The sequence below is a fragment of the Mustela erminea genome, chromosome 5 (assembly GCF_009829155.1).
Source record: "Mustela erminea isolate mMusErm1 chromosome 5, mMusErm1.Pri, whole genome shotgun sequence".
Taxonomy (NCBI): domain Eukaryota; kingdom Metazoa; phylum Chordata; class Mammalia; order Carnivora; family Mustelidae; genus Mustela; species Mustela erminea.
Window position 1 is genome coordinate 146374617 of NC_045618.1, and position 15285 is coordinate 146389901.

The following is a 15285-nucleotide window of genomic DNA, read 5'->3' on the forward strand; positions in this document are numbered from 1 at the left end:
AACCCCCCTCCCGGTCGGGCTCCTTCTCTGCCCCCGCCTGCGGTGAAGGTGGAGCCGCACCGTCGGCGGAGCGCGGCGAGCCCACGGGGCCGCAGGGACGGTCCGGCCGGGGCGCCCAGCAGGCCCCCGGGAGCGGTCGGCCGGGCGACAGGGCCCCCGGGGGACAAGGGCAGTCCCCGAGGCCAGGGCAGCGCGCGCACACGAGCGGCACGACCAGGCGCGCGCACCCCCGCCTCCCGAGAGGGCTCCTGCGCGTCTGCGCGCAGCCAGCGGACGCGGCGACAGCCGGCGGGGGCGGGGCGGGCGCGAGGGGGCGGGGCGGCGCGGGGGCGCGCACGTCGTCCGCGCGAGGGAAGGGGCCGGGCGGCGCGGGGGCGCGCACGTCGTCCGCGCGGCGCGGTAGGGGCGGCGGAGAGGCGTGACGCGCCGTGACGCGCAGGCGCCGGGCGGCAGGGCGAGGGCGGCGGGGACGGCGCCCCCTGCGGCCGGGCTGCGGGCTGCGGGCTGCGGGCTGCGCGCCGGCGGGCGGGCGGGCGAGCGGGGCGGCCCCATGCTGCTGCCCCTGGCCTGCCTGCACGGCCGGGTGGCGCAGTGCCTCACGGCGCTCCTGGTGCTCGCGGAGCCGCCCCCCCGGCCCCGGCGCGGCGCTCGGGCGCTCGGTGCCCCGCCGGCGCGCGCGGAGGCCGCCCTGCCCGCGAAGATGGCCGCGGAGCTGTACCCGGCCGCCGGCGCCGCGGCCGCCACCGCCACGGACATCGCCAACAGCAACGCCGCCGCCGCCGCGGGCAGGAAGGGCCCGCCCTGCGCCCCGCCGCCCGCCCCGCCGCCGCCCGCGCCCGCGCCGCCCGCGCCGGACAACAACAACTTGGAGAGCCCCAGCTGGCAGGCGGTGCACCCGACCCTGCGCGAGCGGTGAGCCGGGCCGCCCTGACGCCCGCCCTGACCCCCGCGCCCCGCGACGGCCTGACCCCGCGCCGGCCCGACCCGACCCCCCGCGCCCCGCCCCGGCCCGACCCGACCCCCCGCGCCCCGCCCCGGCCCGACCCGACCCCCCGCGCCCCGCCCCGGCCCGACCTGACCCCCGCGCTCCGCCCCCGCCCGACCTGACCCCCGCGCCGCGCCCCGCGATGGCCTAACCCCCCGCGCCGCGCCCCGGCCTGACCCCCGCGCCCCGCGCGTCTGCCCTTTGCAGGAACGCGCTCATGTTCAACAACGAGCTCATGGCCGACGTGCACTTCGTCGTGGGGCCCCCGGGAGCGGCCCGCAGGGTGCCCGCCCACAAGGTGAGGGCTCGCCCGGCCCTTCCCGGGGCGCCCTCCCCAAACCGGGGGAGGGGGGGTCGCGGCTTCCAGGCCTCCGCCGGGGGCGGGGCGGGGCGGGGCGGGGCGCGGCTCAGGGCCGCTCTGGTCTCCTCCGCAGTACGTCCTGGCCGTGGGCAGCTCCGTCTTCTATGCCATGTTCTACGGCGACTTGGCCGAAGTGAAGTCGGAAATCCGCATCCCCGACGTGGAGCCCGCGGCCTTCCTCATCTTGCTCAAGTAAGCGCGCCGCCCGGGGCGCAGGGAGGGGCGGCCGTGGGGGCTCCCGCTGTGCAGGGCCACCCCGAGCCTCCCGTGACGCAGCCCCCGCCCCCCGCCAGGTACATGTACAGCGACGAGGTCGCCCTGGAAGCCGACACGGTGCTGGCCACTCTCTACGCTGCCAAGAAGTACATCGTCCCCGCTCTAGCGAAAGCCTGCGTCAACTTCCTGGAGACGAGTCTGGAAGCCAAAAACGCCTGCGTCCTGCTCTCGCAGAGCCGGCTGTTTGAGGAGCCGGAGCTGACCCAGCGCTGCTGGGAGGTCATCGACGCGCAGGCCGAGATGGCTCTGCGGTCTGAAGGCTTCTGTGAGATCGACTGGCAGACGCTGGAAATCATCGTGACGCGGGAGGCCCTCAACGCCAAGGAGGCGGTGGTCTTCGAGGCCGTGCTCAACTGGGCCGAGGCAGAGTGCAAGAGACAGGGCTTGCCGGTCACTGCGCGCAACAAGAGGCACGTTTTGGGGCCCGCCCTCTACCTGGTCCGAATCCCCACCATGAGCCTGGAGGAGTTTGCCAACGGCGCTGCCCAGTCGGACGTCCTGACCCTGGAGGAGACCCACAGCATCTTCCTGTGGTACACGGCGGCCAACAAGCCCCCGCTCAGCTTCCCCCTGACCAAGAGGAAGGGCCTGGCCCCGCAGCGCTGCCACCGCTTCCAGTCGTCGGCCTACCGCAGCAACCAGTGGCGCTACCGCGGGCGCTGCGACAGCATCCAGTTCGCCGTGGACAAGAGGGTGTTTGTCGCGGGGCTGGGCCTGTACGGCTCCAGCGCTGGGAAAGCCGAGTACAGCGTCAAGATCGAACTCAAGCGGCTAGGGCTGGTGCTGGCGCAGAAGCGGACCAGGTTCGTGTCGGACGGCTCCAGCAGCACCTTCCCGGTGTGGTTCGAGCACCCCGTGCAGGTGGAGCAGGACACCTTCTACACGGCCAGCGCCGTCCTGGACGGCAGCGAGCTCAGCTACTTCGGGCAGGAAGGCATGACGGAAGTGCAGTGCGGCAAGGTGACTTTCCAGTTCCAGTGCTCCTCGGACAGCACCAACGGGACCGGGGTGCAGGGTGGGCAGATCCCTGAGCTCATCTTCTACGCCTGAGGGGCTGAGGGGCGGCGTGGCCGCGCTAGATCAGGCACCAGGAGGAGGCCTCTCTCCGCGGCCGGCCCCGCCGGGAAGGGACGTGCGGGGGACGGTGCGACCCCGTTGTCCCCTGCCAGCTGCCTTACTGACATCATTAAAGGCTTCGCTTCTTTCGATCTCTCTTGTCCGTAGTCGGCGGTGGTTCGGAGCGGGAGCCAGAGGCTCTCCTGCACGCCGAGGGCCGGGGGGTTCTGAGTTCTGGCTGCTGGGCGGACCCGGGGGCACAAGGCAGGCTTCATACAGGCCCCTCCCGCAGGGCCCACAGCACCTGCTTTGTAGGCTCTGCCATCCCTCCCGCCCGTGAGTTCGCGGTGGTATCACACTTAACCTAAAACCTTCCCTTCAAACCAAAATTGGGAAAAGTCACCTAAAACAGTCCACATCTAACTGCATTTCCGTAACAAGGTTTCCACGAAACGAGCCACCGAGAAAGAAGCAAGCGAGGGACTGGGAAGCGGAGACCCACGCTCTCCCGCACGCCTGTGAACGGCGCATCCCTTCCAGCACAGAGAAGCCCCCACAGCTACGCCAGGCTTCCTGGTTCGAAACAAACTGCCTCCCGGGGGCCGCCTGTCCCTGTGGGTGTCGGTCAGCTTCCGCTGTGGGGCTGGCGTGCAATGCTCTGGAAGAGGCCAGGTGTCTGCCTGCATCGCGCTTCCTGAGGCCTCCCAGCCTCTCAGACCAAGCCCTACTGGAGACTCCTGGATCTGAGGGTGGTGGGCGCGGTGGGGCTCTCTGCCGGCCTCGGGCTGCAGGCCCCAGACAGCCCCGTGCAGGCCGGCTTCGGGGTAAGACAGGCTCTCTGGGCCCTCCCAGGCTGCACACACTCTGGACAGTTGCTCTGTTTCTGAAAAACCTCAGCTTGACCCCCAGAGGGAGGAGCCGTGTCACTCGGCACAGGGACGTGGCCTCTTGGAAGGGGGCCTAGCCTGGCCTAGCTCAGCAGCCGCGCCCCTCTCCTGACCCACACCGCCAGACCCTGGCTTCCCAGCCCCAGGGGACCACCCTGCACCCCCGCCCACCCCTACCCAGCTGCACTCTGTTCCGTGAGATACGCGTGTAGAGGCCCCCGCTGGCGACTGACCACGCTCCCCTCGGGAAAGCCCCGGGGAGGGTGGAACAGGCTAGGGAAGCCCCCGCTCCATCCATCGGGGTCCTGCCTGCCCCGGAGCATCTGCCACTGGCTGTGTTGCCCAGACAGTGGACAGATGGGGCCTGTTTCCCTCTGTGGCCTGCTCTACACCTGCCAGGGACTGACCACGGGCACGCTGCATTCAAGCCGGAGGTGACCCCCAAACCGTCGGGCTCTCGGCTCCCTTTCTGAGCTCCCTGCCCGCCTGCGGAAGCTCCCGTCCCCGCACAGGACCCCCTCCCACTCCGAGCTCCGGCCAGGCTGCGGCCCCCCTGCCAGCCCCGCCGTACCTATTGCCGGCGCGTTGATGCACAGCTCTCTTGCCAGGAGGAGGAAGGTCTTCCCCAGCACATACACGTTCACCTGTGAGGAAGAGGCCACAACTGAGGACGGCATCGGGGTTTCTGAAACGCTTGCTCGGTTCCCCCTTCGTTCAGTCCGACAGATCCCACGTCAGAGCTGCTGGTGCTCCTGCCTGCCCCAGTCCCCACGCCCACCCAGGTCCCCACGCCCACCCGCCTCCCGATCCCCGCTACCCCTGTCTCCACAATGACTGCATTGGTAAGAGAAGCCGCTGAGAGCGGAGGGTGCGCCCCGAGTTCACTGTAATTCACACCGGTGTGCACCCCTGCGTGCTCCCTGTGGGCCGTGGCCTTGGCCCCTTGTTGGGATCCTTGTCTGTGTCCCTGTGGACCCGCTCCCGGCTGAGGCTCTCTGCAGGTCTCAGGGGCTGACCTGCCCCCAGCTGCTCCCATCAAGCCCAAAGCTGCTGTGGAGTCCACCGCCCAGCCAGGTTCCTGGCAGGTGGACACGGGGTCTAGGATTCCGGGGTGCAGACCACCAGCATGGCCAGCCTGGGGTTTCATGCAGTCCCGGGCCACATGAAGGCCTGGCGGGGGGCCTGTGGGTAAGGGGCTTCTGAGCCGTGTTTGATGGCAGGCCTGGGAGAAGCTGTTCCGTGTGGATGAGGTGCACAGTTGGGAAAAGCCTGGGCTTAGCCCCTTCCGCCCAAGCTGGAGAGAGGCCTGGCCCCTGCCCCTGCCCCTGGGGCTTGCAGACCTCAGTGTCCTGGCCCTGGCCCCGGCCCCCTGCCGCTGGTCTCCCCACAGAGTTCCTCTGCCCCATCAAGGCTGGCCTGTGAGCTCCTGAATGAGGGCCCCTGAGCCTCGTGCCCAGGAAGCTACCGGAAAAGACCAGGAAGAAGAGTCAAGAGCGCCCGCCAGGGGCTCCCAGGCAGCACAGACCGGTGCCTGTGGAGAAGGAGGGGTGGGGACGCTGCACTTCACGTCCAGGCCGCCTTCTCCAAGCCCCCTTCCCAGGGCTGGGGCTCCCAGAGCTTGCCTTCGGAAAGGAGTCTGGCCCGGCCTGCCCACCAGGGTGCACGCGCAGTGAGCCTATCGGTGCGCGCGTGTGGAAGCGTCTCCTAGCGGCACCCCGAGCTCCTGCACCCTCCTAGCCTCATGCCCGTTGAGACCAGGGTGGCACTCACCTGCCCCTCCCCACCGCAGCAGAACCACCCTGACCCACCGCCCCTTCCCATCTCCCACCTCCCTGACCCTGACCCAGGCAGACGGAGACCTGGATACGACAGGGAAGGGCTCTCTGCAAAGTCAAATGTTGGCAAGGCCGTGCTTGGACAACGCACGGGGTCACTGCCCCAGACGCCGACAGTCATCGGCAGGCGTTAGAAACAGTGGCACGGACGCCGAAGACCCCCTCCCTGGGTTTATGGCTCGGCTCCGTGGAGGCGGCTGGTCACAGCTCGCTGAGTGGTCACAGCTCGCTGAGTGGTCACAGCTCGCTGAGTGGTCACAGCTCGCTGAGTGGTCACAGCTCGCTGAGGCTGGCCAGTCTTCCCGCTCCTGTCCACCGGGCAGACGGGCTCTGCACGAAGACAGCCGAGTGCCCCTGTGCCAGCCACAAGTTCGTGGGGTGTCAGGACCCCCCAGTTCCTCCAGGGAGTGCTCAGCGGGAACGGAACTCTGAGCCTGTGTCAGCCCTTGGGAGCCCCACACCAGCCTCCCTCCGTCCTTGCTGGGAAGCCCAGGAAGGGGCACGGCGCGAGGAGTGCTGGGCTCCCGCGTCCCGACAGGTCGCACACTGCTTCAGCAGGACTCCCAGGAGGTGCCGTTTACACACGCACACGGGCAGCCTCTGGTTAGGCAGAAGGCCAGCTCCGTCAGCGCGAGGCCCTGTGGCGTGTGGGGCACCGGCACCTGACCAAGCCTTCCTCGAGGACATGGGATCTCTGTGGGTCCCACACACCCTCACACGGTGGTCACGCCTGTTTTCCGTGCCCCCTGCTCTTTCCGAGCCCTCTGGGGAGTGATCCCCCCGCCTGCCCCAGCGCTGCCCCCAGGGACAGGATGCAGAACCTCGCTGACCCCGCCCCCGTGAGCCTCCCGTCCGCACAGGTGGCCCCATGCTAGGTCCTTCTATCATCTTCAGTAGTTCGGAAACAGGGGAAGCAACGGAATATGCTTTCCTGGTACCACACAGGGTCCCCACGTAGACACAACGTGGGCTTCTCTACTGCCGAAGAAACCCGCGTTTCAGTGCTTTGTTTCTCTGTTAAAGCATCTTCCTTCCCTCGGACCACGTTCTCCAGGGTCTTTCCGCTGCTTCTGAGACTGAGGTCGCCCGGCCCCCAGGACAGCACGGTGACCCCGTGTTTACTGCCCCCTCACCCCGGTGTGTCCTCTGTTCTGAGGCCCGGCCTCCAGGCTGTGAGGCGCAGCCCCCGGCCCCCACGGGAAAGGGGCTCAGGAGGGAAGCCTGCATACCTGGAGCAGGTCGCTGAGGTCGAGGAGCATGTCTGGGGCGGGGGTCAAGGAACGTCTGCACTCGAGCCCCCGGGCCCCAGGACCCAACCGCTTCCCGAGGCGCAGACCCACCCCCGGCCACAGCACCTTGTTACGAATCCAGGCTTGGCGCTGGGTCTCCGCGGACGGGTGAGGGGCCGGCGGCAGGTGACCAGAGCCTGGGAACCACGCCCCGGGACCGGCGAAGTCACCCTTTGCGGAGCACCCCTGTCCCCCGTGGACACAGCCCAGGAGCCCGGGACACTCACTCCATCCCTCGGTAGCTACTGAGAGCCTGCCAGGCGCTGCATGGGGCCACGACGTGTGGCTCCTGGGGGACAGACACGTAGCTAGTCCCCTTTGGTGGCTGGCGGCACCTCCACGGTGCTGGCGTTTGAGGGGACAGCTGTGGGCACTCTGGCATGGAACCTGTCCTCACTCTTGAGCAGATGATTAAAGACTAACCAGATCATGTCCTCCGTGACCTGGAACCCAGGGGAACACACACACAACACAGGACACCGGCTGCCAAGGAAGGCACCCGGTCAAGTGTGCTGAAATGTCCCATCACTCACTTTCTGCTGCGGCTTTGAGACGGTAACGGAGAGAGATCAGAGTCAGACCACGTGTCGGGAGGGAGACCCTGGGCCCACGCACAGAGGAAGAAAGAGTCCCCCGATGCCACAGCCCCACGAGGTCCCGGACACCCCACCACCACCTCCCAGGGCCTGGACTGAGGGGCAGGCTTGCTTCTCGCCGTCTCCGAAGGCGTGCCCTCGGGCAGTAGGGTCACCACCAGATGACAGGGTGCCGGCTGTTGGGGGGGTGTTGGGACCACGTGCAGAGATAAGAGCCAGCCGGGGAGTCACAGGCACCGTCCCGCAGGAGCGAGCAGGAACCCGTGGTATCGGGACAGATGCGCAAGACGCAGCAAGCCCGGAGGCAGAGCTCCAGGGATGGTCGGCGTGTCAGGGCTACCGGGGGTTGGGTCGGGTCGGGGTGGGGTGGGGCCCAGGGATGGACATGGGAGTACAGGGGACCCTCGAGGCAGTGAGGCCTCCGCCTGATGTGACGGGCAGGGGTGGGACAGGACAGGCACAGCGTGCCGACGTGGATGGGGGCTGGGACGCGGGGGAGGCTGCACCGGTCTTGCCTCTAACCTGGAACTGCTCTAAAACATGAAGTCTGTTGGGACGATTATCATAAAATAAAGGCCAAGTAGCAGCTGAAAGTCTCGAGCAGACACGCGGAGGAGAAGCACGGAGCTCCCACGCGCGGGAGAACAACTCGCCTTCAGGAGCTACCCTGCAAATGCAGACAAGACGCCCCCCACAGCTCCCAACGCTGCCAGGGGCGGGGGCCGCCCCAACCCATGCACCTGCTGGCTGGGCCGCCATGGAACAGAGGCCACAGCTTCCTGTCGCACTGACCACGCGCCTGCCTCTGACCAGCTTCTCCATACCCAGGGACGTACCCTCGGACATGCAGGCTGCATCCACACACGAGCCTCCCACAGCCAGAAGGCCGGCCCGCAGCTCCCTGCCACACCCAGGACAGACCACAGAGTCGGACGGACCTGTGGACACAACCGGAGCGCAGAGATGGACAGACTCACGGAGAAGGACAGACCCACGGAGACGGACCCACGGAGACGGACGGACCCACGGAGACGAACAGATCGCGGAGACGGACGGACCGCAGAGATGGACGGACCCTTGGGGAGGTATGGACCGCGGGCTGCGGTTGTCTCCCAGGCGACATGGCAAGGGCCCCGCGGTGCCGTGGGCTCTACCGGGTCAGCTGTGCGGAATGTGCGCTTCATCTCCATAAAGCCATCACCCAGAAAAGAAACTCCTAAAGCCGGCGGTGTCCACCATGGCAGCAGGTGCCAGCAGGGACGAGGGCTCTGTCAACATGCAGGGTCTGCGCCGCGTGAACAAGATGAAGCCGTGCAGAGCTGACACAACAGGCCCGAGGCCCACGTGCTGCCGTCCCCGTGGCCGAAGGAGAGTCGGCAGTTACGACACTTGCACAAGGACCACGCTGAAGGCCCAGCCGTGGAAGAAGAAACGGTGCCGACGGTCCCCAGCCCGCGGGTGCCGTGTGGCCTCGACAAGGATGTGACCGGAGCACAGGCCGACCGCACAAGCCCCCACTAGACACCGGCACACACGCCGGCAGCACCTGCAGGGGGGACACAGCGCGGCCAAGGCTGCTTCCGCGTCTGGAGGTCAGTGCGGCTCACCACAGCGGCAGCGAAGGGCTGGAGCCCGCGTGACGGTCCAGACGCCGAGACCCACGCCCGTCCTGACAAGAGCCCTCGGCTACAGGACAGAGGACACGTGCTCCGGCCGATGAACGGCACCGGCCGGAGCCCGTGGCCTTGCACACCGGGCGTGGACAGCGCCGTTCCCGGCACACACCACGCGGCCGCATGGGCGTGCAGACGGGCAAGGAGACGGCGACGGGACACAGGCGGGGAGGGACGCACCACAGCGGGCCGTGCGCGCGATCGCCAAAGGCAACGAGATTCCGACATTCAGACAGCAGGACTGACAACTGACTCTCGTAGTATCGGACGTGACATCAGTGTGGGAAACCGGACCGCGCTTGTGCGCGTCAGCATGAGGCCGTCTGCGATCGTGCGGAGCGCACGCTGGGGACCGAGCTAACCCAGCACGGCAGAGGCCCCGCGTCAGCAGTAACACAGCCGCAAGCGGGGGCAGCGGGAGGAAGCCGCGATGGTCACTGGCGGGAAGCCTCGGCGTTGCTAACAGCAAGTCACTTTCCACCCCAACACGTGGGTCCGTAAACCCGACCCAAACATCCCGCACGGTTTCTCAGAGGAATCGACAATCTGGTTCAAAAGCTTCCCGAGAACAGAGGCTGAGGACGGCGCAGACTCCCGAGGAAGGGGCACCCGGGAGCGCAGCAAAGCCCATCCCTCGGAAGCCCCGAATTCCCAGGGAGCCCGTAAAACTAAAAGCTTCTGGAAGGGACCCCACAAGAGCGTTTCTATGAGCCGGGCAGAAAAACAAGTGCACACATGAGCCGTAACGGACCACATGCGAAGGCGGCCCGTGGCCAGAGTGCAGCCCCAGGAAGGGCCCACCATGATGGCCACAGCTGGCGGGGAGACTACTCGCCGCACAGACACCTCGTCCGGACCTCGACCCCAGACACAGCCACACACACCGGTCAGGGCAGGACGGACATGCTGGCCAGCAGCCCCCAGAGGTCAGAAGCCCCTAGGCGGCCAACACATCAGTGCGTGGTCTTTGAATCTGCAACTTCCTGGGGCCCAGTGACACCGGCCACCCCTGACGTGTGCCAGCCTGGAGCAGGAGGGCTGCAGGCAGTGGTGTGCTGGGCACATCTGTCCCTCCCACTCAGGCCCCCTCGGGGGTGACCAGTCACAGGGGACGGCGGCCTCCCTGCACACACAGCTTCCAAGCTCAGGCCTACCGGCAGCTCGGTAAGATCCGTGAACGCCACAGGCTCCAGTGGCAGCGAGGACCCTCCCACGGATGCACATGGGCCCGCCCAGCAACAACAGGGCTGTGTGGCTGCCCCCTGATGCTTCTGTCCAGGGACAGTGGGCTAGACAGCAAGACCCTTCTGGACCTGGCCCCTATCCAGCCGCCCCTTCGGGTGACAGTGACGGTGCTTCCGTGGGCACCGTGGCCCAGTGTGTCTGAGGACACTTCTTAGGAGGCCGAGGGGGAACTCTGCCGTAGTGAGAAAGGGTCTCCCACAGGGGCCATGCCCTCTCCCTCCCACCGCAGCCCACAAGGCACAGCACACCTCCCCCCGTGGCCAGCGAGCTGGGCGGCTTGTCTACACCTACTTCTCCCACGGGAGCATCCGCTCTGAGCCCCCGCCCTCCGGCCAGATTCCAGAGCCTGGCCTGCACACTGCGTCCAGCTCCCCAGCACTCCTGGGAACTCGGGCAGCGCCAGCCCAGCCTCAAGCTCCGTGCACCCGCTCAGGGACATCCACACCACACACGGGTTTGGGGGGGACAGAGCACAGCAGAGGCAAGGCAGGTGCGTCCAGGTAGCGGCGGCGTCTGGCGGATGCGGTGACCGGAACCCGAAGCCCATGCCTGCTTCCAGCGTTCACTTGCGTCAGGTACTTTGTGCTCAGATCCTAGGTTTCCAAAACCTTACACTTTAATGAAAGATTCTCGTACGGAGAACTGCCCAACCGGAAGTGCAGCCAACACATCGAGCCATGCACCCCGCTTCCAGGACCCTTCCAGTGGCCCACACGTACCGACAAGAGCCACGGCCAGTGACGACAGCCTGTGAGGGGGACACAGATGCCGCGAGAGGCACCCAGAGGGCGGCTGTGGTCCCAGAACAGGACATCACCAAGACGCAGCGCTCAGAGGACCCAGAGCTCCTCCGGGCGCACGTGTGGGAGCAGAAGTGAAGACGCGGCGGGAGACGGACCGCCTGCCGTGGAAGGGAAGTGGGAGCGCGGAGGGAGTACACACGGGAAGGCAGCCGGCGGCCGCGCTGTGAGCCAGAGTGACGTCCCGGGAGGAAACACGAGCAGCTTAAGAGGCCACGGCGGGGACTCTGGGTGCACAGCTTGGAGAGCAAGGGCCTCCGGGGAACAGCACAGTCACCACAGACGCAGGCCCAAGGGTCAGGGCGCCCAGCTGCTGGACAGAGGACTGGGCACCGCTGTCCACATCCTGGAAACCAGTGCAGCCTGGGGTCCACCGGCCCAGCCCGGAGCACAGGCGGAAACCACCTGCAGGAAACCGCTGGAGGCTGTGCTATGCAGAACAAGGACACGGGCCCGGAGCAGGGCCCGTGTCAGAGAGGTGAATGGAACCCAGGGGACGGCAGAAAACAGAGCAGGTGCAGAGGGGAGTGGCCCGGGCGAAGGGCGAGAAAGCCTCACACGTTCTCCCAGGGGGGCACACGGGACGGCCTGCCAGGTCTGTGCAAGAGGGCCGGCGGCCCAACCGCAACGGTGGATCAGACCCCCGTCCTCTCCTAGAAGGGCCGGCGGACGGTGGGGGCCGGGAGGACAGCAGGACAGCGGCCAGTCTCAGGCAGAGTGCTCCTGCCCTCCCCAATGGCCACGGGGGCCGGGCGTCCGGCTGCCCCGTCCCAGCCAGTGAGGGGCCCTGAAATCCAACGTGACAGTCCGTCCCCAGGGCCGGAAGGGAACACAGACAGCAGGTCACGGCGGCAACTGAGCCCAGTCGGGGGGACCCACGCGGAGCCGTCCCACACGAGGAGCCCGAGGCAAAGGATACGTGGGGTGCCCTCGGTGCGGCACACCAGGTAGAGGCAGGCCGCGATCACGTGTGCCATCCTGCGGCCGCGGGTCAAGTGCTTGCTCACGGCCATCTTGAAGAAGTTGAAGGCTGTGTCCAGGCAGTGCTGGTTGAGCTGCAGCTGGCTCCCCAGGTGGTGGATCTGGCGTCTCCCTAGGACACAATACGAGACGTTACCACTGGCTCCCGGCACCAGAGACATACGCCGGCTCGCGCCCTTCTGCGGCGTCAGGTCCACTTCTCGTGGGGCCCAAGCCTCGTGTGCGGGCACCGGGACCCACGACTTCCACTCCCCTCCTCACCCTGGCGGCTCCGGGGCCAGCAGAGGGCCGCGTGTCGGCCAGCCGGGAGCCACTCCTCGCCACTGAGTATCGCCACGTGCTCCGCAAAGACAGGGACGGACGACATGGCCGGACAGCCATGGCCCCACAGCTGAGTGCCTGCCTCCTGCTCCGGCACCCAGGAGCCTGGGTCGTGGTCCCAGCCCTCCCAGCAGGGCCCTGAGTGCATCCTGGCCGGCGCCCCCACGCCAACCCCCACGCCAAGAGCCGTAGCTCCAGCCCGCTGGGGCCCCAAGGGCGGGCGCAGCACCTGGCAGATTCGAGGTGGGAAGGGGCTGCTGGGACGTGAGTGGACGCCGAGACTTGATGTGCACACGCCTGGGCCTGGGTAAGCACATCCCAGAAGCTGGGAGACGGGGGACACAGGAGTCCTGTGTGTGTGGACAGGAGGGGGACACAGGAGTCTGTGTGTGTGGACAGGAGGGGGACACAGGAGTCTGTGTGTGTGGACAGGAGGGGGACACAGGAGTCTGTGTGTGGACAGGAGGGGGACACAGGAGTCCTGTGTGTGTGGACAGGAGGGGGACACAGGAGTCTGTGTGTGGACAGGAGGGGGACACAGGAGTCTGTGTGTGTGGACAGGAGGGGGACACAGGAGTCGTGTGTGTGTGGACAGGAGGGGGACACAGGAGTCCTGTGTGTGTGGACAGGAGGGGGACACAGGAGTCCTGTGTGTGCGGACAGGAGGGGGACACAGAAGTCCTGTGTGTGTGGACAGGAGGGGGACACAGGAGTCCTGTGTGTGTGGACAGGAGGGGGACACAGGAGTCCTGTGTGTGTGGACAGGAGGGGGACACAGGAGTCCTGTGTGTGTGGACAGGAGGGGGACACAGGAGTCCTGTGTGTGTGGACAGGAGGGGGACACAGGAGTCCTGTGTGTGTGGACAGGAGGGGGACACAGGAGTCTGTGTGTGTGGACAGGAGGGGGACACAGGAGTCTGTGTGTGTGGACAGGAGGGGGACACAGGAGTCTGTGTGTGGACAGGAGGGGGACACAGGAGTCTGTGTGTGGACAGGAGGGGGACACAGGAGTCCTGTGTGTGTGGACAGGAGGGGGACACAGGAGTCCTGTGTGTGGACAGGAGGGGGACACAGGAGTCCTGTGTGTGTGGACAGGAGGGGGACACAGGAGTCCTGTGTGTGTGGACAGGAGGGGGACACAGGAGTCTGTGTGTGGACAGGAGGGGGACACAGGAGTCTGTGTGTGTGGACAGGAGGGGGACACAGGAGTCCTGTGTGTGTGGACAGGAGGGGGACACAGGAGTCCTGTGTGTGTGGACAGGAGGGGGACACAGGAGTCCTGTGTGTGTGGACAGGAGGGGGACACAGGAGTCTGTGTGTGGACAGGAGGGGGACACAGGAGTCCTGTGTGTGTGGACAGGAGGGGGACACAGGAGTCTGTGTGTGGACAGGAGGGGACACAGGAGTCTGTGTGTGGACAGGAGGGTCGCCGCAGGCCACGTGCCCCGCGGCACAGAACCGGGAAGCCAGACACCCACGTCAGAGCACCCCAAGAGCTGCACTGTAAGCTCCTGTCCACACCGCACTCCCAGCTACCACACTGGACCCTGGCACACAGGCTCCCCAGATCCATGCTGTCCGGGCAAAGGCCCCCTGAGCTGGGCCCGGGAAGGCAGCAGGCTCGTGCTCTCTGACAAGGACAGCAGGCTGGGGAAGGTGGCGGCTGTGGGCCTTCTCCACTCCCGCGGCCCGGCCTGCCCGCCCCACACGCACGGCGAACAGCGCCCACCGGCCACAGGCACCTGGGGAGCCAGCGCCCCAAGGGACCGGCAGCCGGGGGACCGCATGGTCAGCGCCCCTCCCGGCAGAGCACCCCGGCCAGCCTGGAGGCCTCCCGTCGGCTGAGCCGACACGGGGGGGGGGGGGGGCACCGTCCCTACAGCCACGGCCCTGACTGGACAGAAAGGGGCCCAGCACAGGCTCCCCACTGGCCTGGGAGTTCTTGGAACAAAGCGGGGCTCCCTGGTGGCCTGAGGGCTCAGAATTACTGCAGGAAGTCACCTCATAACATCTTCACTGGGTGCAGCCCACACTCTGTTACAACCCGCCCACTCTAGGGACATGACTCAGTGTTGTTTGGGGCGCCTGGGGGCTCAGCTGGTTGAGCGTCTGCCTTCAGCTCAGGTCACGGTCCCGGGGTCCTGGGGTGGAGGCCTGTGTCAGGCTCCCTGCGGGGCAGAGTCTGCCCCGCCCCGGCCCGACCCCTGCTGCTCGTGCACGCGCCCGCACCCTCTACCTCTCAAACAGAATCTTTAAAAAAGCGGTTTTTGCATATTCAGCACAATTCAGACTATTTCATCACCCCGAAAGAGACCCCGCTCCCGTCAGCAGTGCCCCGCCCCGCCAGGCACCCCCTCCAGGTCAGAGTCTGCTGTGTGTGGGGTCAGCAAGCCCAGCAGGCAAACTGGAGAGTCCCGGGCCACGCACTTCTGGGCGCACGACCATGTTAACAATAGAAACTCCTGCCCGACCCCATTCTCCTTGGGCCTCCTCCCCACACGGGAATGGTAAAAGCGAGCACGCCAGCACGCAGCTGCCTTCAACCCTGGCAGTCTGTGGAAACTAGGCCCCCCTTTCCACTCGCGCCACTGGCTGAACAGCACCCTCCGGGCCCGCGCCAATGGCGAGGGCAGCAAAATGAGCGCAGGGCAGGGCCAGGGCCGGGAAAGTGCCCCAGGAACACACAGAAGGTGGGTCTCGGGCAGAACCGCTCGAGTCTCAGGCCCTCCGTCCACAGGACAGGCCCCCACAACACCCCAGGCCAGGAGGACCTTGGTGACACCAGCCAGGCCCCACGGTCAGGCCAGTGCAGTGGACATGATGGGGCCCCAGCAAGGCCACGCGTCACAGTGACTCCCCTGACCGGCTCCGGGGGCACCTGCCACAGAAGCCTATTTGCAGACGTGAGAGAGGACACTGAGAATCAGCGACTTCACGGGAAAAGGCAACGAAAGGCAGAGAAACTCCGGGCCCCACAAGC

General features: G+C 67.0%; 2 protein-coding genes across 9 annotated transcripts in view; one reads left to right on the plus strand and one right to left on the minus strand.

Annotated features, from left to right (window-relative positions):
- Positions 1-15285, minus strand: part of BRF1 (BRF1 RNA polymerase III transcription initiation factor subunit) — a 47013-nt gene that overhangs the window by 16276 nt on the left and 15452 nt on the right. For 7 of the 8 annotated variants that reach the window (XM_032341592.1, XM_032341590.1, XM_032341589.1 and 4 more), the window contains exons 3-5: positions 11923-12096; positions 6630-6661; positions 4137-4209 (exon numbers count right to left, since the gene is read on the minus strand). In XM_032341592.1, coding sequence (XP_032197483.1) covers positions 4137-4209; positions 6630-6661; positions 11923-12096 — 279 coding nt within the window. The other variant, XM_032341591.1, reaches the window with a different exon arrangement.
- Positions 507-2828, plus strand: BTBD6 (BTB domain containing 6). Its single transcript, XM_032341594.1, has 4 exons — positions 507-912; positions 1193-1283; positions 1420-1538; positions 1640-2828. The coding sequence occupies exons 1-4, from the start codon at positions 551-553 to the stop codon at positions 2670-2672; spliced, it is 1605 nt and encodes a 534-aa protein (XP_032197485.1). The 5' UTR covers positions 507-550; the 3' UTR covers positions 2673-2828.